The sequence below is a fragment of the Hypanus sabinus genome, chromosome 27 (assembly GCF_030144855.1).
Source record: "Hypanus sabinus isolate sHypSab1 chromosome 27, sHypSab1.hap1, whole genome shotgun sequence".
NCBI lineage: Eukaryota > Metazoa > Chordata > Chondrichthyes > Myliobatiformes > Dasyatidae > Hypanus > Hypanus sabinus.
The window spans coordinates 17,915,413-17,939,431 of record NC_082732.1 but is presented as its reverse complement, the minus strand read 5'-3'; the positions used below and the strand labels follow the sequence as shown (position 1 = coordinate 17,939,431).

General features: G+C 39.8%; 1 protein-coding gene across 1 annotated transcript in view; it reads right to left on the bottom strand.

The window, feature by feature from the left end:
- Window positions 1–13,963: 13,963 nt before the first annotated feature.
- LOC132382020 (alpha-1,3-galactosyltransferase 2-like) overlaps window positions 13,964–24,019 on the bottom strand; it is a 67,971-nt gene continuing 57,915 nt past the window's right edge. Inside the window, exons 4-5 of the mRNA XM_059951830.1 lie at window positions 18,931–19,068; window positions 13,964–15,742 (exon numbers count right to left, since the gene is read on the bottom strand). Of these exons, the coding sequence (XP_059807813.1) occupies window positions 15,046–15,742; window positions 18,931–19,068 (835 nt within the window). The 3' untranslated portion in view covers window positions 13,964–15,045. The remainder of the gene's footprint in view (window positions 15,743–18,930; window positions 19,069–24,019) is intronic.

The window sequence follows — 24,019 nt, the reverse complement described above, 5'->3', positions numbered from 1 at the left end:
CCTATATGCTGATTTGTCACCACTTTTGATTCAGTCTACAACAGTGGTAACATCAGCAAACTTGAAAGTGGCCTTGGAGCTATGCTTAGCCCATGCAGTCATAAGTGTAAAGTGAGAAGGGAACCAGAGATAATCCTATGAACTATAGACTAGTGAGTCTCAGGTCAAAGGTAGCAGTTACTGGAGAGAGTTCTTACGGACTGTATGTATGAGTATTTGGAAAACTACAACCTAATTAGAGACAGCCAATATGGCCTTGTACAGGGCAAGTCATGTCTTACTGCATTTACTGACATATCCAACCTCTTGCTTTGGAAGTCCAAGTTATCCATTTGTTTCAGCAAGCTTCCATTATACTGGTGCCTAAAAAGAACGTGGCAACCTCTTTCCAGTAGCACTTCCATCCAGAATGATGAAGTGTTTTGAGAGGTTGGTGAAAAATCGTATCAACTCCTGGTAGATCCACACCAATTTGCCTACAGGCAAATTAGCTCCACAGCAGATGCCATTTCATTGGCTCTTCACTCAACATCTGGACAGCAAAGGTGCATAAATAAGGATGCTCTTTATTGACTACAGCTCAGCATTCAACACTATTGACCCCTCAAAACTTATCAATAGCCTTCAAGACCTTGGCCTCAATATTTCGTTTTGCAACTATTTCCTCTATTGCAGACCCTACTCAGTTCAGATTGGCAACAGCATCTCCTCCACAACCTCCATCAGAGCAGGTACACTAAGAATATGTGTGCTTGGCCCCTTCCTCTACTTGCTTTACTTATAACTGTGTCTAAGCACATCTCCAGTGCCACTGCAGACCGCAGTCGCACACTGCTATCAAAGGAGGTGGCGAATCAGCATATAGGAGAGAGACCGAACATCTGGCTGAGTGGCGCGACAACAACAACCTCTTATTCAATATTAGCAAGATGAAAGAACTGACTTTTGACTTCAGTAGGAAACCGGTAGATCCATGAGTCAGTTCTCATTAGAAAATCAGAGGCGGAGAGGGTCAGCAACTTTAAATTCCTCAGTGTTGTCATTTCAGAGGGCCTGTCCTGGGCCCAGCACGCAAATGCAGTAGCACTTCTACTTCCTTAGGAGTTTGCGAAGATTCTGCATGTCATGTAAATCTTTAACAAACTTCTATTGATGTGTAGTGGAGAGTATATAGAGTAACTACATCACAGTTTAGTATGGAAACACACAAGCTCATGAATGGAAAATCGTACAAAATGTAATGGATATGGCCCAGTCCATCACATTAAAGACCTCCTCACTATCGAGCATATTCGCACAAAATATTGTCGCAGGAAGCAGCATCCATCATCAGGGACCAGGGATCTTGCTGCTGCCATCAGGAAGAAGGTACAGGAGCCTCAGGACTCACAGCACCAGGTCAAGAACAGATTTTACCCCTCAACCATCAGGCTCCTGAACTAGTGGGGATAACTTTACTTGCCCTCACTGAATTGTTCCCACAACTTATGGACTCCATCTCATGTTCTTGATATTTATTGCTTATTTATTTATTATTATTATTTCTTTCTTTTTACATTTGCACAGCTTATTGTCTCACCAACTGCATATCAGTGTGGTATGGCAATTGTCCTGTATTGAACCGCAAACCACTCCAGCGGGTGGTGAAAACTGCCTAGCGGAGTATCGGCACCTAATTGTCCACCATTGAGAACATCTACTATAAGTGCTGGCTAGGCCGGGCAAAAGGCATTATCAAGGATGCATCTCACCCTAACCATGAACCTTTTACTCTCCATCCAGTAGGCACTACAGGAGCCTCCGCTCCCACACCAGCAGGCTCAGGAAGAGCTTCTTCCCTGAGGCTGTGACCCTGCTGAACCTCACATCACAGCGCTAAGCAGTATTGCTCCCATATTGTACTGTCTCAGTACTTTTATATTTGTGTGCTGTAGCACTTTTTATTCGCAGTTATTTTGTAAATAATACTATTCTTTTGCACTTCTAGTTAGATGCTAATTGCATTTCATTGTCTTTGTATCTGTACTCAGCAGAATGACAATAAAGTTAATCTAATCTTTTGCACACTGGTTGCCTTCCATTGATTCTATCATGGTTATTGCATTTATTAAATATGCCTGCAAAAAATGAATTTCAGGGTTGTATATGGTTGCATATATGTACTTAAAGAATAAATTTACTTTGAATGTTGAAGGGACTTATCCTACATGGAGGCCTGTGATTAATTGTGTTCCACAGCGATCTGTGCTGGGACCTCTGCTGTTTGTGGTGTACTGTTTATAAATGACCTGGATGAAAATGTAGATGGGTGGATTAGTAAGTCTGCAGATGATATGAAGATTTATGGTATTCTGGATAGCATAAGAGGACTAACAAGTAATATAGCAGAATATAAATCTTGTGGATACCAGCAGAGAAATAGCCAATGGAGTTTAAACCAGGCAAATGCGAAGTGTTACATCTTGGTAGTTCAAATGTAAAGAGACTGTACAGTGTGAAGGACATGACCTTTAATTGCATCTGGAGTATCGTATACAGTCCTAGTTGGATGTTGAGGCTTTGGAGAGGGTGCTTAAGAAGTTTACCAGGATGCTGCCTGGATTTGAAGGCATGTGCTATAACGAGAGGTTGGACAAACTTGAGTTGGTTTCTTTGGAGTGGCAGAGCCTGACGAGAGATCTGATAGAGGTTTATAAGATTATGAGAGGCAAGATAAAGATAAACAGCATCTTTTTACCAGAGTTTAAAAATGAAGTGGTGGGTGCCTGGGATTGTGGTAGAGGCAGATACGTTAGAGACTTTTAGAGATTTTAGATCGGCACATGAATATGAGGGAAATGGCAGAATATAGCCATGGTGTAGGCAGAAGGCATTTGTTTAGTTCAGTGATTCCCAACAGGGGAGATGATGTCCCTCCAAGGGGCATTTACATTTCCTAAGGAGGCATTAGGGGAAATACAAGTCATTGGGAGGCATTCCAAGACTCTTGGGGGGGGGGGGGGGGTGGAAAGCAGTACCCTAACTTGAGGCACAAGACCTGACTGACTCTTAGTAGAGCAGGCACTTCCAAAAAAAAAATAGGATGATGCACTGGAGCACATGAACCATAGCTTCGCAGGTGATGAGAACTCATTGTCACAGTGCGTCTGAAACTCAGCAGTCTCATCCAGACTTGCCAACTGCACAGACATTATTGGGGATGCATCAATAAGCAATCAAGGTGCCCAACAGTTCCCCTTGCCTCGCGGCACAGAACAAGTTCATGCAATCTAACAGATGGTAAGTCAAGTCCACCTCCTCAACTTGCTCAACAGATCTATGGAAAACAGGCAACGATACCATGTTGGCTGGAACCAGGCTGTCAAATGAAGCCTATCAGTGAACCTGCCCACTCGAGATGTTCAAAGTGACATGAACTTCATGTGTGGTCAAGAACCATCTTTGGGGATTATGAGACCATACATGATTAGTCAGTCGTGCTAATTGGAATAGTATAAGGGTATGTAGAATAAGCAGAAGCTACAGAAAGTGTCAATACAATACTATATTCCTGAAGTATGGTTTTATTCTGTTCCCATCTGATCAGCCCCAACTGTCTTATTTGTAATATTGTACTGTTTAATGAAGCCATGAAACCATCAAGATTGCAGAACACTTCCATAAAAGGCTCCCTGAAAGGCTACATGTGGTATTACTCAGTTCCAGAAGATGAAAGCAGCATTTGAAAATCATTGCATACTTGAGTCATTTGCCAAGAAAGATAAAAATGACCTTGATAGTGGTCTCATTGCTTCTTGTAACATTTCCAAAATGATAGCAAAGTGTGGAAAATCTCATACAATTGGTGAAAGATTAAAAATGTATTACAAGTATTCACCACTGTTCTTAAATGGATACCAGGATTTTAAAATCAATTTATCTGAGTAATAACTCTGTAGTTCATTGTATTGACGAAATGAGTAAAAACATTGAGTATCAACTATGCACAGAGTTACAAAAAACAGAATTTGGGATACAACTGGATGAGTCAACTGTGTGAGATAATGAGGCATTGCTAATAGCATAAATTTTAATCAAAAATTGAAGTTTATGAAGAAATTCTTTTTTGTAAAACAAGTATCAACTGAGAATCAATCTACAAGGAGCTCAACTTGTACATTGAGGATATAAGTATGAATATTCTGATTAGGAATGTTGTGCACCATATATGCCACACTGGTTTAGTGGCATTTATGTAAAAAGAAATTCCAAATCAGTTTGCAATCCATTGTGTAATTAATTGTCAACATTGTGCAGCCAAAGAAACCAAAGACTTTTTTCAGGTGACTCTTATAATATCTGCTATCAAAATTAAAGCTTATCTATTAAATATCATAATATTTCACCCGTTATTCCAAGATAACAATGAAGAGTTTGAATGCTTGCTTCTTCACGCTGAAGTATGTTCATTGTCAAAACGCTGTTGTTTAAAATGTTTCCTTGATCTTTTTAACAGTGGTGAATTTTTGCTCAAAGTTTACTAGAGCTTGGGAAACAAGACTGAGCTTGTACGTGGAGATGTGGCATACCTAGCCGATCTGTATGACAAAATGAATATTGTAAATCTGAAACTGAAGGTTGAGAATTTCAATTTAATCCAGGTTAAAAAGTGTAGTGTCCACATTTATCAGAAAATTGGAAATATATAAGCAAAACATTGGGAATAGAAGGTTGTCACAGTTTCCCTGTATGGAATGTATGGCACTCTCTGTCACAGATGACGATTTTCATGAGTACTGCTTACACCTGCAGCCATTCATGGAGTTTCAGAATCGATTCAAGGATTTGAACAATCTGCAAATTCTGGACTGGGTAATTAACATATTTCTTTGCAAGGTGGAAAAACAAGAAAGCTGGCAAAAAAAATTATCAAAATTCAGAATGATGAAGCAGCAAGAATGCTTTTCAAAAATGTCAATCTTTGTGCCATGTGGCTACACAGTCATACAAAGTTTCCTTGTCTTTGGAGAAGAGCCAGACTGCTTTGAAGAGCATTTCCATCTCCTACTCTTATTGAAAGAGGCTTCAGTGCAGTGAACCACATACTCACAAAAAACAGAAGCCACTTGGACATTGTTACGCACGAAGACTTTTGCTATCACAACGTGAACCAGTTATTCCAACTCTTGCTATCAAGCTCAAGGATCATATAGATACCGAAGCTGCTCTACAGCACACGAGTGCTGTGTAAGCTAGGTTTAAAGACAAAAGATTCTAAAGCAGAATTACTGTCTCATGCTAGCATATGGTAGACATTTTTACACTACTTGAGTGCCAGAAAGTATATTGTGCCAAAAGAGGGGCTTTGGCAAGTATGAAAGTGCTTGGGGGAGGGGGGGCTTAAAAAAAGGTTGGGGAACACTGGTTTAGTTGGTCATTTGATTACTTATTTAATTAGTCTGGTACAACTGTGGGCTGAAGGGCCTGTTCCTGTGCTGTATTGTTCTATGTTCTACTGTCATGGACATGTTACCCAACTCAAAAAGTCTGGAAAAATAACTTTCCCCATCATAATCCAAACAATTATGTTCTGTTAATTAATAAGGAAACCTCCTGACTTTAGTTAGGTTGGCATATTTATTACTTTAATACCACACAAATATGTTTAACTCCAGCCAGCCCTCCTTATTGCTAAATAAAACACTAAGGTAACAAAGATTTTAATATAATAAGAATCATTAAGGACAGTAGTGTTTTGCTAGTTATTCATCTAAGAATAGACAATAAAGAGTAACATTGCTAGTGGCATGCATTTCCAGAAAATGCAAAGAAAAATAACTTTCCTGTAAGGTGCCCATCAGAAATTAGAACCATATTCCATCTGTGGCTAGGCCAGTATTTTGTGAAAGTCGGCTCATCTTCGCTGCTTTTATATCCTCTGTTGATGAAGCCTATGATTATCTACGTTGCACAACAGCATCACAGACACATAGCATAATTTCAGTAAGGTGCACAAAAATCATATTAAACTTAAATTATATCCAATTTTTACAAGAAAAAACACAATGAGAACAAAAAGTCTATTTTACTGCTAAGTGATCAAAGTGTCACTAGTGTCTTGGTAATCTTGGTATATTGTTTCAACACTATTCTCCTGTCTTCTTCACATAACCTTTGAGACCCTTCAATAATCAAGACTCTATCAACGTCTGCTTTAAATATACCCAATGATTTGGCCTCCATAGACCTCTGTGACAATGAAATTCCAGTGATTCACCATCCTCCGGCTTTCCAAATTCCTCATCAAACTCAGAATTTGGATGAAATACTTACTTTAAATTATGATCCATTATTGAGTAGGTTAAGAAATAATCTGGATAAGTGGGGGGCACTGAGACTGTCACTCTGGGGTAAAGCCAATGTAATTAAAGTGGCCATAGCACCTCAGTTTAACTATCTTTCTATGATGCTTCCTTTAAATATTTCAGATTTGATCTACAAACAATACAACAAAATTATTAGTGACTTTCTATGGGTTAAGAAGAAGCCCAGAATTAAAATAAGTAAGATGTGTATGTCCAGGGACATGGGTGTGCTCAGTCTACCAGACGTCAGGGCATATAAGTCATCCTTTGAAATGACCAAGTTAGCTAAACATTGGGACAGGGCTGATGTTGATTTAGATTGGGTAGTTACAGAATGGAGCTTGGCTGCACCACATTCTCCCCTTAACATTCTCTCACAACATGTGGAAAATGAGACTAATCTAAATCCTATACCATTTCACTCAAGGAGTGTGTGGAGTACAATTCATAAAGCGTGTAGTATGTCACATTTAAATCAGTTATACTCACTCTGGAATAACCCTGCGATATGCATTGGGAAAAGAATGGTGTACTGGAAAGAATGGAAGATTAAAGGTGTAAATACAGTAGGTGATCTCTATGAGAATGGGATTTTTATGTCGTATGTAAATTTGCAGAGGAAATATAACTTAGTAGATAAAGGGAATTTATGAAAGTAGTTACAAATAAGACATTATATTAGCAGCATATTCAAGAATGGTGGCCCACAAAGTAACCCTTTAACTGAATACCTTACTTTACCACAGAAAGTTCATAAAGCATCAGTGTTTTATAAAATGTTCAAGGACTCTGTGGGTGACCGTGTAACAATCTCAAAGCAGTATGGCAGAAGGATCTTGGAAGCAATATTGAAGATAATGAGTGGTCAAATATTTTATCAAATGTGGGTAGACATATTAGGGAAGCGAGAGGGAACATTATTCAATATAAGATAGTATACAGATATTATTGGACACCAACTAGACTCTACAAAATGGGGATTGTTGATAATAATTTATGCTGGAGATGTGAAAATGAAGCATGGACACTGAAAAGGCATTTGTTTAGGTTAATTGGAATTTTCTTTACAGAGTTTTATATAGATTTGGTTTCCAAGACACAATTATTAAACTATACAGACATTATATGACAACCCGACTGCAAGGATTAAAATCAATGGATATTTATCAAATAGATTTACCCTAGAAAGGGGCATGAGACAGGGTTGTGCATGGTCACTGCTATTCTTCACATTATATCTGGAACCATTAGCTCAATGCATCAGACAAAATGAAGATATCAGGGGAATTACTATTAAAGGGACAGAGCATAAATTGGCTTGTTACGTGGATGACATTTTGATCTATCTAGGGCAACCAAAATACTCTTTACCTAAGTTGATGCAACCCTTTGAACAATATGGTCAATTATCAAGATACAAGATCAACATAGATAAAACCCAATCACTTTCATATAACTATAGCCCACCAAGAGAAATTGAAAGTAGATATTCCTGGGCATGGTAAACAGAGTCTTTCAAATATTTGGGCATCATTATGCCAAAAGATTTGGCAAAATTGTCAGAATGTAATTATCAGCCTTTATATAAAAAATTAAGGAAGATATGGCAAGATGGAACCTGATTCCTTTTTTTTAGTCTCAGTTCAAGGATTGAGTCTATATACTGCCCAGACTGTTATATCTCTTTCAGACCCTACCAATAGAGATGAATCAAAATCAACTCAATGAATGGAACAAGATGTTATCAAGTTATAGTTGGAAAAGTAAAAGGCCTAGAGTTCATCTCAAATCTTTGCAATTAGCAAAGGAAAAGGGGGGGATGGGGCCTACCTTCTCTTAGAGATTACTATTTTGCAGCACAGTTGAGAGCTGTGATACGTTGGTGCAACCCATCATATGACACTCAATGGAAAAACATTGAGGAGCGGGTACTTCCCATCCCCATACAAGCAATTTTGGCTGATAACAACCTGCAGAGGTACATAAATACTATTGATAACCCATGGGTGAAATTGACTCTTAAAATATGGAAAACTACTATAAAAGAATATAATCTAAAGAGAGATATTGCAATTCTCAAATGGTGTGCATATGACTCAGATTTTACACCAAATAAATTGGATGCTAGATTTAAGGACTGGACAGCTAAAAGAATAACAGTTCTTTGCAAAATAATCAAAGGAGGAACACTGTTCAGTTTTGAAATGCTTGAGGAGAAACACTGAGTAGAAAAACAAGATTTTTAATCGGTATTTACGGATGCGATATGTTAATAGGACACTTAAAAATGTAACTAAGGCAAGTACATGCTTGATAGAGCTATTTAGAAAAGCATATAATTCAGATAACAGTAGTAGAATCATTTCAAGCATGTATAAGGATTTGTCAAATCTTAAGACACATTCGACTTCATACATTAAAATGGGAGAAGGAAGGAGGGATAATTATATCCGAGGAAGAATGGACAATAATATGGAGATATCAATGGAAGTGTACCAGTTTACAGAAATGGGGGGAGTTCAGATGGAAAAACTTGATATTTTATTACACCCTCTCAGAAATCCCATTATGATAGTAACCTCCCTGAAGAAATTGTGGAAATCAAAATGCAAATAATTATCATATTTTTTGGGACTGCCCTGTTATCAAAGACTATTAGAGGGAGATACACAATGCCCTACAAGACATCCTTAAATGTGAAATACCCTTAGAGAGTAAGACCATATATTTTGGGTATATACCTCAAGAATGGTTGAAAAGAGATAAATATTTAATGAAAATACTGTTGATGGCTGGTAAAAAGACTCTTACTAGGAAATGGTTATCACAGGAGAGCCCAACTTTAAATGCATGGATGGAAATTACAGTGGACATTTACAAAATGGAGAAGATAATAGCATCTGTTAATCATAAGCTGGAACAATTTGGTTCATACTGGGAAAAATGCTTTAACTACATAATGCCTCATAGGCCTGATTTTATTCTCACAAATTAATAAATATGTTGTAAAAAAAATCACTCCCTACTTGTACATAGTTCTTTCCTTTTGCTTGTTTTTTTTTTCTTTCCACTCTTTTCTATAAGTGTATACCTCAGATAAATACTATGTGGAGATTTATGACTTATATGATATATATGTACAATGTCTGAAATACATCTTATGGAAATGTTTGTTTGATGATGAACAATAAAAAAAGAAATTAGAAAAAAAGGAAATGTAAAAATGAGGTAGGCACATATTTTCACATGATTTGGGAGTGATCCATGGTTTGTCCATTTTGGTGTCAAGTTCTTGATTTATTGAGGAATTGGTTGGATCCTACATTGCCCTTGTGCCCATGGCTTTGTCTCCAGGGTGATAGGACAATGATACCTAATGTAAACAATGACAAACTTACTAGTTTAAAGGTGGGTTTCATCACAGCTGCAAGAATGATATTGCAAAACTGGAAAAAACCCAGATGTCCAACCGTGAAGGAATGGACTGAGGAAACGGTTAAGCTTTCATCATATGAACACGCTGGGAAGAATTAACAGTGAGGGGAAAGTGCAAGACACATGGGATCAATTTTGGTTGTATGTTAATTTAAACTTAAATAAGAAGTTTTTTTCTGTTTCTTAGTTTTATATGAATTCTTGTCATGGGATGGCTGTGTCAATATGCTGTACTGTATCTGCTCTATGATATGCTGTGCTGCTTTGTAAAATAAGAATAAATAATAATAAAAATTTGAATTACAAGTTCCTCATCTCTGTCCTAAAGGGACACCCTTCTACTGTGAGGCTGTTCCTTCTCGTTGAAGACTCACTCACAATAGGAAACAACCTCTACACATCCACTCTATCTAAGCCAGGGGTTCCCAACATTTTTTGTGTCAAGGACCCCTACCACTAACTGGGAGTTCTGTGGACCCAGCTGGGAACTCCTGGTCTAGGTCTTTCAACATTCAATAGGTTTCATTCAATACCCACCCCCTCCCCCAATTCTTCTAAACTCTAGAAACAACAGTCAAATAGCCTTCAAACAAATGCTTCTCGTATTAACCCTTTCATTCCCAGGATCATTCTCATGAATTTCCCCGTGGATGCTCTCCCAATGCCAGCAAATCCTTTCTTAAATAGGGGGCCCCAAAAACTGCTCACAATACTCCAAGTGCTGTCTGACCAATGCCTCAGAACCTCAGTGTTACATCCTTGCTTTTAAATTCTAATCCTCTCAGAATAAAGTTAACATTGTATTTGCTTTCCTATATGAGGCCTCCCAAGTCCCTTTGCACCTCTGACTTCTGTTTAGAGAATAGTCTACGCCTTAATTCCCTTCAACAAATATGCATGACAATACACATCCCGACACTATATTCCATCTGCTACTTGCTTGCCCATTCTCCCAGTCTGTTCAAGTGCTTCTGAAGACTCCCTGTTTCAGTAACCCCATCTATATTTCTATTGTCTATAAACTTAGTCACAAAACCATCAATTCCATCATCCAAATCATCAATATCTCATGTGAAAAGAAGCATTCCCAATACCAACCCGAGGAACATCACTAGTCAACGGCAATCAGCCAGAAAAGGCTGCATTTATTCCCATTCTTTGCCACCTGCTAATCAACCAATCTTCCTTACATGCTAGTACCATCCCTAAAAATCCATTCTAATTTTGTTTTGCAGCCTCATGTCAAAGGCCTTCTGAAAATACAAATAAACAACATCCACCAACTCTTCTCTGCCTACATATTGACATCCTCCATGACCGTCATAACTTGCCCTTTTTACTTGCCTTTTCTATATCCTGTTGTAATTTGTACCCCACATCCACGCTAAAGCTTAGAGGCCTGTATGCAACCCCTATCAGGGTGTTTTTTTTTACCCTTACAGTTTTTTAGACTCTGCCCACAACGATTGCACATCTGCTGATCCTATGTCACCTCTTCCCAAGAATTTGACTTATTTTTTTTAAACCAACAGAGCCATCCACCCCTCTGCCTACCTACCTGCCCTTTTGGTACTCTTCCTTTTATCTCTTCCCTTCACATCCTCCAGGGACCAAAACAAACTTTCCAGCCAAAATAAGCATTCACTCGTCTTTACTTCAATGCATAGCATTTGGTGTTTACAATCTTGTCTCGTCTTAAGATTAGGTGATCACTCCATGAAGCAACTGTAGGCAGTCAACAATGTTACTTCTGGATGCCTGCTGCAGTAGCTCTCCACTCCACTCCTGACCGACTTTGTTTTTTAAATCTGTGGGCTCCTGTACTATTAGAATGAATTACCTTTTCAACATCTTAGCATCTGACTGGGCATTTTACAGCCATCCAGACTCAATTAATTCTTCAACTTAAGGTATCACATTATGTCCTCCTCCAGTTTCAGAAATGGACCATTTTGGCAGTTATCTAACTGGGAGACAGGTTCAGTATTTCTCTCTCATTTTGCATAAGCTGATTTGCTGAACGTGTCCCACAACCCTGCTATTAGCCAAACAGAAGATCTTGAAGCCACATTAGCTCATTTGGTTTCATCCTATCAAGGATATTGCCCATCTTCAGTCAATCCTACCGTTACTGAAAAGTAAGGTCATCTCAGAACTGAAAAACAGAAGTTCTCTTTGTCCATGATTTGGATTGCACACCTCCAACATTGTCTGAGTATATCTTTTTTTAAAATATATTTTGTATTACTTCAGCTTATTTTTCCAAGCAAAATCCATCAGTGGTGAGCAGAAGGTTCTTAGAGACAGGATTTATGAGCATTTGGAGAAGCATAGCCTTCTTATCGATAGACAGCATGGCTACATGAGGTGCAGGTCACGCCTCGTGAGCCTAATTGAGTTTTTCCAAGGAGGTGACAAACAAACTGATGAAGGCAGAGTGGTGAATGTAGCACATATGAATTTTTGTAAGTTGTTTGACAAGATTCCCCATTGCAGGCTCATCCAGAAATTCATGAGGCATGGGATCCATGGAAACTTGTTTGCACGTTTTCAGAATTGGATTGCCCATAGAAGCCAGATGGAGTCTATTCTGCTTGGAGGTTGGTGACCAGTGGTGCTTTGCAGGGATCTGCTCTGGGATCTCTGCTCATTGTGTATTTTGTAAATAACTTGAAAGAAGAAGCAAAGGGGTGGGTTAGTATGTATGCAGCTGACACAAAAGTTGGAGGTGTTACCGATAGTGTAGAAAGCTGTTGTCATTGTATCAGGATAGTGACAGGATGCAAAGCTGGACTGAGAAGTGGCAGGTGGATTTTAATCCAGAAACGTGTGAGGTGATGCACTTTGGAAGGTTGCGCTTGTAAATGGAGGACAAGGTTAAGGCCATGATTTTAGCAGTGTGACGGAACTGAGGGATACTGGGATCCAAGTCTACAGATCACTCAAAATTGCTGTGCAAATCAGTAGTGTGGTTAAGAAGGAATTTGGTGTGCTGGCCTTCATTAGCTGAGGGATTGAATTCAAGAAACACCAGGTAATGGTGCAGCTCTATAAAACTCTGCTTTGGCCACACTTGGAGTATTATGTTCAGCTCCAGTTGCTCCATATACGAAGGTTGTGGAAGCTCTCGAGAGGGTGCAGAGGAGATCGACTAGGATGCTTGATGACAAGAAACCCTGAGGTGACTTGATAGAGGTGTAGAAAATTAGAATGGAAAGCCAGCATCTTTTACTAGGGCAGCAATGGCTCATACCAGAGGCTATCTGCTTAAGATGTGTGGAGAAAAGTTTATAAATATGTTTGATGTAGTTTTGTTTTTAAATACACAGATACTGATGGGTGCCTGGAATGAGCTTCTGGGAGTGGTGGCAGAGGCTGGTACAAGGGGCACATTGAAAAGACTCTCACATAGGCACAGATTTAAGAAAAATGGAGAGTACAGGCTGTGTAGGAAGGAAGGGTTAAATTGATTGTGGAGTACATTTGTATTGGTTGGCATAACATCCAAGCCAAAAGGACTGTACCACTCTCTGTTCTATTTCCATTAACTGATGCTTCTCACCAATACCCTTTACTTACCACTTTCACCAACCTGTGTACATCCTGCTGCTGTCACTTTCCTCTTTGAAGTTCATTGCTTTGCTGGCTTTTGCGTCAACTGAAAATTGCAAAACTGTGCTTACACTCAAGTCCCTACATGTCAAAACCATTAGTCCAGATAAACAAAGTAATAGTCATGACATAAACCCACAGAGAATCCCACTAATCATCTCGCCACAGTTCGAAGACCATTCGGCATGATCTTCTGTTGTTTATGTCTTCGCCAACATTTCCCCCCCAAGGAACTTGTAGGGAAAAAAAAACTGAATTGTGTTTCGAGAAGAGATTGTAAATCTCAAGGTACGTGAAGCTGAAGACACAGCTGACGATGATTCACGAGTCACTAATTTTTGCTGACTCCTCAAAAACATGGCATGTCTACCTGCTCCAGTAGTGAAGTCTAATCTGCCGGATTCTCCAAAATGGACTCAGACTGGCAGTCATTTGGGAGAGAAAGGCAAGCATGCCAAGGTGTTGGAGCTCACCCATTCCACCAGATTTCTGTAGAGTTAACTCAGCAAAACCACACAGGAGCCAAAGGAAATATGCACAGGTACATTTTTCAAATGCAAAATGAAAACACATTTGCCAGAATTGTAAATTTATTCACCCCAACTCAAACATACAATTTCTTACCCAAAAAGAAAGATCTGCAATTTATTAATTATATCAAAACAACGTAAAATCAGTGCTGACCTTAAAGGGTCTCTGTAAACATAATTCACAGATTTTTTTCTCTTTTAAAAAAATATTCCATTAAAGCTTTAGTTTATTTTATCCACTTGACCCAGAACCAGGTTTAAACGGAATTTGTTTCTGGCATTGGAAGGACACACTAAAGATTATTACAGCAAAAATCAAAGTAGCAGCTGTTCCAATTAAATTATGAGAATTTATGCGAAATTTGCTAACAAAAGATTCCTAGGTGGATATCTGAATTCTGTGCAGAATTCTGATTTTATTCACAGATTACTGTAATTTGAAATAGATTGACGATAAACACCTAAAGATTTAGTACATGCATTAGCGTGCATGTATGTAAAGATGCAGCTCAGTGCACAAGCACAGCAGCAGGTAAACACAGGATCAGCTCAAGTCCTGGTAGAAAATGAAGGACAAATCAATAGAGAATGGAAGATAGCGCTGGAGTCTTCCATCTTATCTTACGGAATGTCATTCCTTTTGCCATCTTCCTTGTCAAACTGGTGGCTGCCAGACCTCATCTCCCCCTTTCCACTTCCTCTGTGGAACCCTCATCTGGGAATAGTCCATTGAAAAAAAACCCCTGAAGTCTTAGCAAGTAAGTGGGTTCTTGGCAGCTGTCCTTACTGGCTGCTGTTTATAAGGAGGACATATTAACTGAAATGCGGGCCATCCAAGAACCATTTCACCATCAGGAAATTTCAGTGATTTAATTACCTCCAGGCCAATTATTCCTCATATAAGCCTCAGACCCACTTTCAAGATGGTGCCTTGCAACAGACTGGTGGAAAAGGAGATCCTTTTCTAAATTCAATATGTGTGAGGAAAGATAAGGCACATAGAATTCAGGACAGACTGTAGCTATTCCCCCTTGCACCTAATCCACTCTGTGCCTGCCAGGAGAACAACCAGAGATGAAAGGGGAAAGAGATACAAGTCAATATAACTCTCCTTTCTCAAATAATTAGTTAATTTCTCGACTGACTTCATACTGCTTCTTGACCCAGAGCAGCCGGAACACATGGATGTCTCTCCGCCATCCAATTTTTGGATCCCAACAGTATTCTGGTGAGAGAATTTTGGTGGGTTTATGCAACCAGAAGTATTTGTTAAGGTGACTCTCATCATGCCAAAGGGCCTCCATATTTCGCTCCTTGTCGTGCATAATCCCCAGGTAGCAGGCCTCCGTCAGGTTCCTCACACCCTGCCAAGTGCCACCAAATACAGCCGCATGATAGTAGAAATCCCCCTTGCTCTCTATGTATGCTGCGGAGTGAGGGTTACTTTCGTAAGTGAACAGGAACTTTGGCTTTCTATAGAACCAGGCGTGTAGGAGAGCCACTGACTCACTCAGTGCCTCTGTGCCGAAGCGACCTTTAAAATACTGATCCACATCAAAGCAAAAAATGTAGTTGGCCTCCTTTTTGGCGTGATTCTCAATCAACTCGTAGATCTGCTTCATACGGAACATGGAATTGTCCTGCCATCGCTTGTGCCTTTCAACTTTAAGACCTCTGACTTTCCCTCTTCCACTCAGCTTTGAAACTATCTGTTCAAGCTTGGTCAGGTCATCTACAAACACATAGAAGATGACAGAGAATCCCGGCATGAAATGTTCATCAGCAGTCATCAGGAAATGCTCCAAGTACAAGTCCAAGTAGCTGAAACATGGAAAGGTAAACCCTCTTAGAAGTAGTAATTAAACAGACTCACTCAATTTTTGGCTCACATAACCAACTCTTTTCTAATTTCACAATCTCAAGCTATGATGAAGTTGCGTGAAATGCAGAGGCAACATCAGCCAATACTAACAGTTCCACATGTAATGGTGACCAAACCATTTTTCACTTTCTTTACATCACCTCACCACCACACCCCCAACCTCTGATTCTGAAAAATTTAACATGGGGACTGGGCAATAAGCTCCTGATTTCACAATTATCAGCACTAGGACCAGGAATACAGGTACACTTTCAGGTAAGACGCTGATCAAATTCTTTTTTACTCAACAAGACTTAACCCAGACATCAGAACATTTGAATCAACAGATTTTATCAAGTAATTACAACTGGTAAGTACACTAAACACATCCCCTTTACTCTGACAATTTAAAGTAGGACTTCGCAAACTTTGACATAGACATGACACAGATCTTGTCCCTGTCCCTCATTGCTAAAATTGTGTCAATCCAACTCTTATGTGGTTAAAAGAAAATATTGGAAACACTAAGCTGGTCAGTCTGTATCTGTGGGAGAGAGAAAAAAAACACGTTTCCCTTCCTCAGAATTGGGAAGGAGAAAAGTAAGCTTGCAGGGAGAGGAGAACATCACTGATGATGCAAAACAAGGGTGAACAAGCAGCAAACAAGGTTATCGGTCAGTGAATGAATGGGAGCCGTTAAAAGTGGAAAACATAGATAAAATAATCTAAATCCAAAGGTAAACACGAGATTCTACAGATGCTGGAAATCTTGAGGAGGCTGGTTGGGAAGAAGAGTTGTCAAGATAGTTTTGGGAGTTGGTAGGCTAATAATGGATGTTAGAAACTAGCCTGTCTCCTGAGACTCCGATTCATTCGTTTCTTTCCTGGGTCTCCCTCTCTTGATCTTAAGAAAGTGAAAGCAACATGAATTTAAATTTGTCTATAAGAAAGCCAGTTTTAAAAATATTGGACATTTCACCAATGCTGACAGGGTTTGGAGGGTATTTATGGTTCATCAAACCATAAATACACAACATGGAATCATTCCAGTTTGATGTTTGTAGCAGAGGCTGTACTCACAAGCTACAATTCTTCAAAACTGTTAACTTTCTCTCACTAACCCCATTTCCCTGATATTCCAACAGTTTTTATGTCCCTAGATCTCAATATCATGTGCAACCAGTTCAGTACAATGAGGTCAGATTGGTCATTGCTTTATGAATGTTAATGCAGGACACGTTCTCTCATAGCAAGTAGACAACATCTGAGCCTCTGCTCACGTATCCACCTTCGGCACAACAGAGCACATTGGAAAGGCCTTGGTTCTGGACATGATACAAGATGAATGGTTTCCTGTTGTCCCACACAATATCTCCACTTCATTGGAAAAGTTGTTGGAGCCAAGGTGCATACAGCAATGGCAAAAATTTAAGGACACTGTTGGCATAATGCTTGACCTGAAATTGTACTGAGTCTAGGTCCACAACAAACCCAGTGTTAAGATGAGATTTTGCATGAAATAAGATTAAGACTAATTTCTGTAGAAGCAAAAGTTTGGAAGAATGGTTTCAAAGTAACTCTCAAGTTGGCTGACTTGCAGATTCCAGGCTGAGGGAGTGTGCATTGAGGGATGAGCTAAGCTCAGTGTAGCCAATGCAAAAGTTCTGTGGGGAAGGATCACAGTCTAAGGTCTATCTGCAACTACACATGGAGGGGCTGAGTCAGGTGTGAAAAGCCCTCAAGCACTGAAATGATGTGTCACTCTGGGGTGGGGGGGGGGGGGCACACATTAGTGGCCGTGGTGCTATGGCTGTAAAAAAGTTGACACCAATGAATGTACTGACCATGAATGCAAAAGTTTTGTACTGTTGATTTGTATGTGTGCACGCGTGTAAGTACACAAGTTTGTATGGATTTTTTTTTACTATGAATTAAGTTTTTATGTTATATAAACATGATTTGGCGGCTGATGATTCCTTTTTATATATATATTGATGATGGTAAGTCGTATTGCTCTGGGAGTTGATTCCTAATGTTTTTTTTCTTCTTTTTTCTTTTTTCCCCCCTTTCTCTTGTAGTTAGTGGGCTTATTTTTAGTAAGTTGGGGTTCTCTTTTTTCCTTCTTTTCTTTATAAAATTCTTTTTTTTTTCATTATCATATATTATCCTTTTTTGATAAGTTTTTTTTCAGCTTTATTAATTGTATATATATCAACTTGAAGTTTTGTATCATTTTATAGCTGTAGAAGATTATATATCAATAAAAATATTCTAAAAATAAAAATGAAAATGAGATCAGTTTGCAATAAAAATGAAACATGGCTAAAGGAAGGGTAATACTGAAGTTCTCTGTGACCACTAAGCACCGGCATGTGAGATCTTGTGATTTTTTCTGGTTAAATCAAAAACCTCTACAAAAGGGGTCGGCTTATACAAAAGTAACACGAAAAAGTCACTTTTTTAGCCTTGAAAATGGGGGTCAGCTTATACTCCAGGTCGGCTTGTACACCAGAATTTACTGTAATTACCTTTCTCATTTTTCATTGACTAAGTATTAGCACATTACCCATGTGATGGAATTGCTTTAATTATGTTGCTTATTAACTAGTTTATTCCTAATTTTACTTATGTCAACAATACAAGTGATGGATTTTCCAGAGGTACCATCTTTATTCTTTTTGCCTTCACATTCTTTGCCGTTCATTTACCTCTTAGCATCATTTCTCAGCCCTTTATTTCATTTATTTAGTATTTGTATGTTTGTTTGTACTCTAAAATAAATGATTATTAGAATTAAGACTGCTCATCCTTCCTGACTCCCGAAAGAACCCCAAGGATCGGAAACGTACAGAAATCCAATGGCGATCATTTACAATTACAAGGAGCTTCCTTCATTGTGTTCTATTTTAATTATTCTCAATGTCCCATTAGGTTAATTCAGCTTCTTTTTAAAACTTTGAAGGAATTGGTATCCTTGCCTAAATAACTATTGTACTCATGTTTCAAGAAATCTGTTGGCCTAGAATCATCTAGGGTTTCTTGTATATATTGGATCTTTATTTGCAAATGGTGTTTAATCGTAGGTTATCACACAGTAGCCAGAGGGTGATCACAGGACTCTCTGTAACACAATACTCAACATACATACTTGCCAACTGCAAAGACTGTGAGACCAATAACAGTGTTCTTTTTCTTGTGCATCTCATCGAATCCAGTTGGGTTAAAGGTCCCTTCCCAAATGATCGGAGCATTCCAGCTTGTGCAGGTTTGAACATCAGTCCTGGTCCTGGAGAGTAGGGAAAAGATAACTATGAGAAACAACTATCTTCTCCACATGTTACCTCCAATGCTGTCTCATTTGGTGCTCTGATCCAGGCAGGTAAGAATATTCTAATCACAAACAAGAGAAAATCTGTAGATGCTGGAAACCCTCAAAGTGCTGGGAGGACCTCAGCAGGCCAGGCAGCATCTATGGAAAAGAGTACAGTTGACTTTTCGGGCAATGGTTGTCTCAGTCACTAAGTACTGAGAGGGAAAGACACTGAAGCCACGCTTCCTTACTTATTTAATGTCCATTATGCCACTGGCGTTTAGGGTAGCAATGAAGGTCCTCCAACTCTTGTGGTGCTCAGGGCTTCCTTTGGCATGTCAGCAGCTTTCACTACTGTCAGCTAGGCAAGTCCCAGGTAGAGACTCCAGGAAAACCATCTCACTCAAATGTAGAAGGATCTTCTGCAACAATTTTGTTTTACCAGTCAGGGTTGTTAGCCCTGAGCTAAACCCCTGAACCCGGAGGACTGGTGGACCACTCTTACTCTGTCCTCTACCCTTTGACCTGTTTGGCATGGGTGACCCTACCGAGAGCTAAAGCATAAAGCCCCGAGTCCAGCTAACATCACTCTCTGAGTCATTGAGGCACCAAACCTCCAAAGCCTACAGGTCCTCTTGGAGGGAAGCCACAACTACTTTCCCAGTATGAGATTCATTATATTAAAACATAGAAACAAACTATTCAGCCCAACAGTTCCACGCTTACTATATTTACCCCAGCCAAACATCTGTTCCCTTCACCCTATGAAATACAGCCTATGTGCTTTTTCTCCCCCCTCCCCCCAACATTCTTCTGAAGCTACTGGGTTCTTATATGCAAACACGAGGAAATCTGCAGATGCTGGAAATTCAAGCAACACACACAAAATGCTGGTGGAATGCAGTCCTGACGAAGGGTCTCGGCCCGAAACGTCGACTGTACTTCTTCCTATAGGTGCTGCCTGGCTTGCTGTGTTCCACCAGCAGTTTGTGTGTGTTGCGTGTTCTTATACGCCACTGATTTTTATGTGGGAAAATAAAGACGTTTAGCACACTTCAGAGTTCATAAAGACCATGCATGACAAATCATCAAAACACAAATCAGTGGTTCAAGTCTGTTCTGAGGAACTGATGTCTCATTTGTGATGACACTGATTGCTACCCTTTACCGTATATTAGCTTTTTTTTAGAAGAAAGTTGAAAATCCAGGAAACTGCAGATGAAGCAATAAAAATAAAAAAACATTGCTCAACTATTCAGGCAAGACCAGATCTGAAAGGAGACAAGAAGATTCAATGTTTGAGGTAAAAGATCATTTGCAGAACCGTCTATATATTGCAAAGGTTGGGAAAGAATGCTGTAAATGAAGGGAGGACAAAAAAACCACAAACGATTAGGTAAATAACTACTTGATATTTGTCATGGACACAGTGCGTTAAAGGAGTGGTTCCCATGTATGTGATTCAGAATAAACCGTTCCTTCTCAAACCGCCAGACAGTGGCTAATAGAATACCTCAGGGAATCAGTGCTTATAGGCTTAGTCATAAAGATATCCTGCACAGAAACATTCAAATTGGCCTTGTACTCCTCTGAATCTTTCTTATCCATGTACCTGTCCTAATGCCTTAAATGCCCACAATTGTACCTGCCTCGACCGTGCCCTCCAGTATGTCAGTGCATATACCCTTTGGCCTCTGCATGAAAAAGTTGTCCCACAGCTCTCCGTTAAATACTTCCCTTTCACCTTAAACCTATGGCCTCTAGTTTAAGCTTCCCCTCCCTGAAAAAAGACTGTGACCATCTACTTTACTTATGTCCTCAAGATTCTATTATAAGGTCACACCTCAGCCTTCTTTACTCCAGGGACATTAAGTCCTCTACCCTAAGCAACACCCACATGAATCAATTCTGCAGCCTCTCTAGCTAAACCACACCCTTCCTTTAGCACAGCAATGAAAACGGCGCATAATACTCCAATGTAATCTCATCGATGTCTCAGACAACTGTAACATACCATCCCAACTCTTGGGATGCCATGTTACAGTGACCTCACCTGATGAAGACAAATGTGCCATGTGCTTTCTTCAACACCCTGTATCACGACCTTCAGGGAACCATGTACCTATACCCCTTGGTAAAGGGCTCTTCAGCACTCGAGGGCCCTGTATTTCACTGTGCACTCTCTTGCTTTAACTTACCAAAAAAAAAACCCATCACTTCGCACTTTTCCAAGTTAAATTCCATCTCCCATCCCTTTGCAGCTGGCGGTCGTGGTACACATTGGCACCAATGGCATGTGTAGAGAGGAGGGAGTTAAAAAAGAGGCTGAAGAGCAGGACCTCCAAATCTCTGCATTACTCACAGATGCCACGTGCTAGTCAGGGTAGGAATTGGATGACGGTACAGGTGAATGAGAAGCTGCGAAAGTGGTGCAGGAGGCAAGGTTTCAGGTTCTTGGATCATTGATGTCTCTTCAGGGCTAGGAGTGAACTGTACAAGAGGGACAGGTTGTATCTAAATTGGGGAGGAACCAATATCCTGGGCAGGAGGTTCTCTAGTGCTACTTGTTAAGGTTTAAACTAGACTGGCAGGGGGATGGGAACCAGTGCACCAGGTTAGAAAATGAGGAGATAAAGAATTAGGTAAATATCAGGGTCAGTAAAAACAGGCAGGAGCAAAGTAGTAGATACAATAGGACAGATAGGTTGATATCTATGTATTTCATGCTAGGAGTATTACAGGTAAAGATGATGCACTTAGAGACCTATGATGTTGTGGCCATTACAGATCTTGGTTGAGAGGGGGACAGGAATGGGTGCTTTATGTTCAAGGGTTTTGATGTTTTCAGTATGATAGAAAGGACGGTAAAAAGAGGTGGGCGAGGAGTTGAAGGCAGATGAAGAAAAGGTATAAAAAGTTATAGGGTTGTTCTCATGGGGGGGGGGAACTGCAACTTTACTCATAACAAACTGAGACTTTCTTACTGTACGTGGTTTAGATGGGGCAGAGTTTGTTAGGTACATCCAGGAGGTTTCCATAAATCAGTAGGTAAATAGTCCAACAAGATGAGGGGTTGGACTGGAATTGGTGATGGCCAAGGGGCCTGGCCAGGTGACTGCCCTTTCAGTGGGTGAGCAGGAACAGCTTCTTAAGTTTTAAGATGTCCATGGATAAGGATAAGCTTAGACCTTGCAGGGGAGTTCATTGGAAACATCTGTTTTTGGCCAGATCACCATCCAACACATGGAGGGTGTTTAAAAACCAACTGCACCGAGTACAGGACAGGCACAGCATTTTCCAATCAGAAGGACAGGGGTGGTAAGGTAAGAAAATCCTGAATGTCAAGGGCGATGGTAAATATAGTCAAGAAGATAAAGGAAACACATGTAAAGCTTAGGAAGCTAGAATCAAGCAGAGTCCTGGAGGATTATAAGAAAGTAAAGAAGGAAATTAATAAAGTTAGTGAATTTAATAAAGGCTATGAAAATTCTTTGGAAAGTTGGATTAAAGCGAATTCCAAAGCATTCTATACATACATCAGGAGTAAGATGATACCTAGGGAAAGGGTGAGACCATTTAATGGTAAAGAGGGGAACCCTTACTTGAATGAGGCTGAGGTCCTTGATGAGTACTTTGCTTCAGCACTTACTAAGGAGAAGGATATGGATGAAAGGGAGATCAGTGCCAAGAGCAGTAACGTTCTAGGGCATTTCGAAGTAAAGGAGGAGGTAGTGTTGGGTCTCTTAGAGAACAATAAGGTGACTCAGTCCTCAGGCCCTGATGCAACATATCCCAGGTTATTGAGAGATGTAAGAGATGATCTTACTGGGACCTTGATTGATATCTTCATGTCCTCTCTAGCCAAGGCAAGGTCCTGGCGAACTGGCAAGTAGCTAATGTTGTTCCATTGTTAAAAAAGGGAACTAGGGTTGATTCTGGAAACTATAGACCAGTGAGTCTAAAATCAGTGGAAGGGAAGATACTGGAGAGAATTCTTAGGGATAAGATTTACGAGCATTTAAAAAAACCACGGCTTAATTAGGGAGAGCCAGCAAGGCTTTGTGCAGGGCAAATTGTGTTTTACTAATTTGATCGAGTCTTGTAACGAGGGTGATTGATGAAGGTAGAGCTGAGGATGTTGTCTACTTGGATTTTAGTAAGGTGTGGGAGGCTTGTCCAGATTTAGATGCATGGAATCAATGGTGAATTGGCATTTGGATTCAAATCTGGTTTGTCCATTAAAGACAGAGGTGGTGGTTGAAGGGACTTATCCGAGCTGGAGGTCTGTGATTAGTGGTGTTCTATGGGGATCTGTACTGGGAACTCTGCTATTTGTGATGCATGTAAATGACCAAGATGAAAACTTACATGGGTCGGTTAGTAAGTTTGCAGATGATCCAAAGATTGGTGGTGGTGTTGTGGATAGCATAGATGACCAGAAAAGAATATAATGGAATATACATCATTTGCAGATACAGGCAGAGAAATGGTAAATGCCTGACAAAATATGAAGTGTTACACCTAGGTAGTTCAAATGTAAAGAGGTAGTGTGTAGACCCTTAATAGTATTGATGAGCAGAGGGATCTTGGAGTCCATGTTCATAGCTCTCTAGAAGTTGGTTGAACAGAGAGTGGTGTGTGCCTAGAATGTGCTTCCTGCGATGGTAGTAGGGGCAGATGCATTAGGGACTTTTAAGATAGACACATTAATGTGAGAAAAATGAAGGGCCATGGACATTGTGTAGGCATAAGGGACTAGTTAAGTTAGCCAGTTGATTATTAATTGTTCGGTTTGGCAGAATATTGAATGCCAAAGAGCCTTTTCTTGTGCTGTACTGTTCTATGAAACCATGCTGACTCTGGCCCATTTTATTTTCTGCCTCCATGTACCCTGACATCTTATCTTTAATAATAGATTCTAACATCT